This window comes from Branchiostoma floridae, chromosome 19 (genome assembly GCF_000003815.2).
Source record: "Branchiostoma floridae strain S238N-H82 chromosome 19, Bfl_VNyyK, whole genome shotgun sequence".
NCBI classification, from domain to species: domain Eukaryota; kingdom Metazoa; phylum Chordata; class Leptocardii; order Amphioxiformes; family Branchiostomatidae; genus Branchiostoma; species Branchiostoma floridae.
This window is the reverse complement of record NC_049997.1, coordinates 15,933,030-15,934,104: the sequence shown is the minus strand read 5'-3', so window position 1 is coordinate 15,934,104 and position 1,075 is coordinate 15,933,030. Positions and strand designations below refer to the sequence as shown.

Sequence of the window (1,075 nt, the reverse complement as noted above, 5' to 3'; positions counted from 1 at the left end):
TCAATATTCAATTTATGGCTACTGATCCTAAACTGAGTTATTGCTTTGCGAATTTCCCATCACCTCCTGCAGCCGACAAACCGGTGCCGAGAAGCGACCTGCGACTCGGTTCTTTTCACACAAGGAAAATAGCGTCGCAGACCTACCGTCGGGCGGTCGAGGGCAGTCGTACGTCCACTATGAGGTTAACGTACTACGTACGACCGGGCCATAAAATACCTGTCGCCGACGGCGCGAGTTCTGTTCACACAAAGCACAAAAAACGTATGTCGGAGACGGACGACTTTGACGTACGTCAATGTCGTGCGACCGGAAATGTGTCTCCTGGCATCCATAATAACGTTATATTTTTTATTTCTTTTATTTCGAGGGGGTTGTCTGGTACAAATGTCATGGACAGGGCACTAGCCAGCTTAAACTTTTTATCCGTCAGCCAATCCCATTGTCGCAAAATTAACTGATTTTGCTATGACACTACAAAGCAAATGACTCATGGGATCCATTTGGTGCATAATAGACAAGATGTGATTGGTGTAACAGTTTTACCTCGAGCTTTCCCCTTTTGGACCCGGTACAAAGTGACGTCATGACACACAGGTGGCAGCTGTGATCGTAGGATGACGTCATCTTCAGGGCTTACCGGAACTGACCGGTTCAGGAACACGACTTGGTCAACGTCAAAACGTGGCACCTCACTGCTATACTGTCGTAAAAAAATACCACATTAGAGTTTTCAACGGCCGTAAGTAATATTCTAGATAGCAAGTAAACAAGCAAACAAAGATTAAGAACGCCAATTATCAACCATAACATTGTATACAAAGAACCTGTTACCAATTGCAAATTGAACCAGAAAGGCACAACCGTAATTTCTAACCTAAGAGCAAACAGTTTGTCAAATATGTACCAGAAATGTAGTAGACTATGCATTAATGCTAATTATATGAATATACTTTATAGTTTTTAGAACGTGAGTTTCGCCAGTTGAGATATCTAACTAGTATTAGAAATTAGTAATCCTTCAGGCGTTTTGATAAAGCGACAATAGGGTACCAGTAAACTTTAAACATCCATA

The 1,075-nt window shown here is 42.2% G+C and overlaps 2 protein-coding genes across 3 annotated transcripts in view; both read right to left on the bottom strand.

Annotated features, from left to right (window-relative positions):
- The window catches only part of LOC118407022, a 42,015-nt gene that overhangs the window by 9,915 nt on the left and 31,025 nt on the right, over positions 1–1,075 (bottom strand). The gene's annotated exons all lie outside the window — the stretch shown is intronic.
- Positions 1–1,075, bottom strand: part of LOC118407023 — a 5,866-nt gene that overhangs the window by 1,264 nt on the left and 3,527 nt on the right. The window contains exons 5-6 of one of the 2 annotated variants that reach the window (XM_035807439.1): positions 547–703; positions 51–240 (exon numbers count right to left, since the gene is read on the bottom strand). In XM_035807439.1, the coding sequence (XP_035663332.1) occupies positions 194–240; positions 547–703 (204 nt within the window). In that variant the 3' untranslated portion in view covers positions 51–193. Of the gene's footprint in view, positions 1–50; positions 241–546; positions 704–1,075 lie in introns of those variants that run through there. The other variant, XM_035807438.1, reaches the window with a different exon arrangement.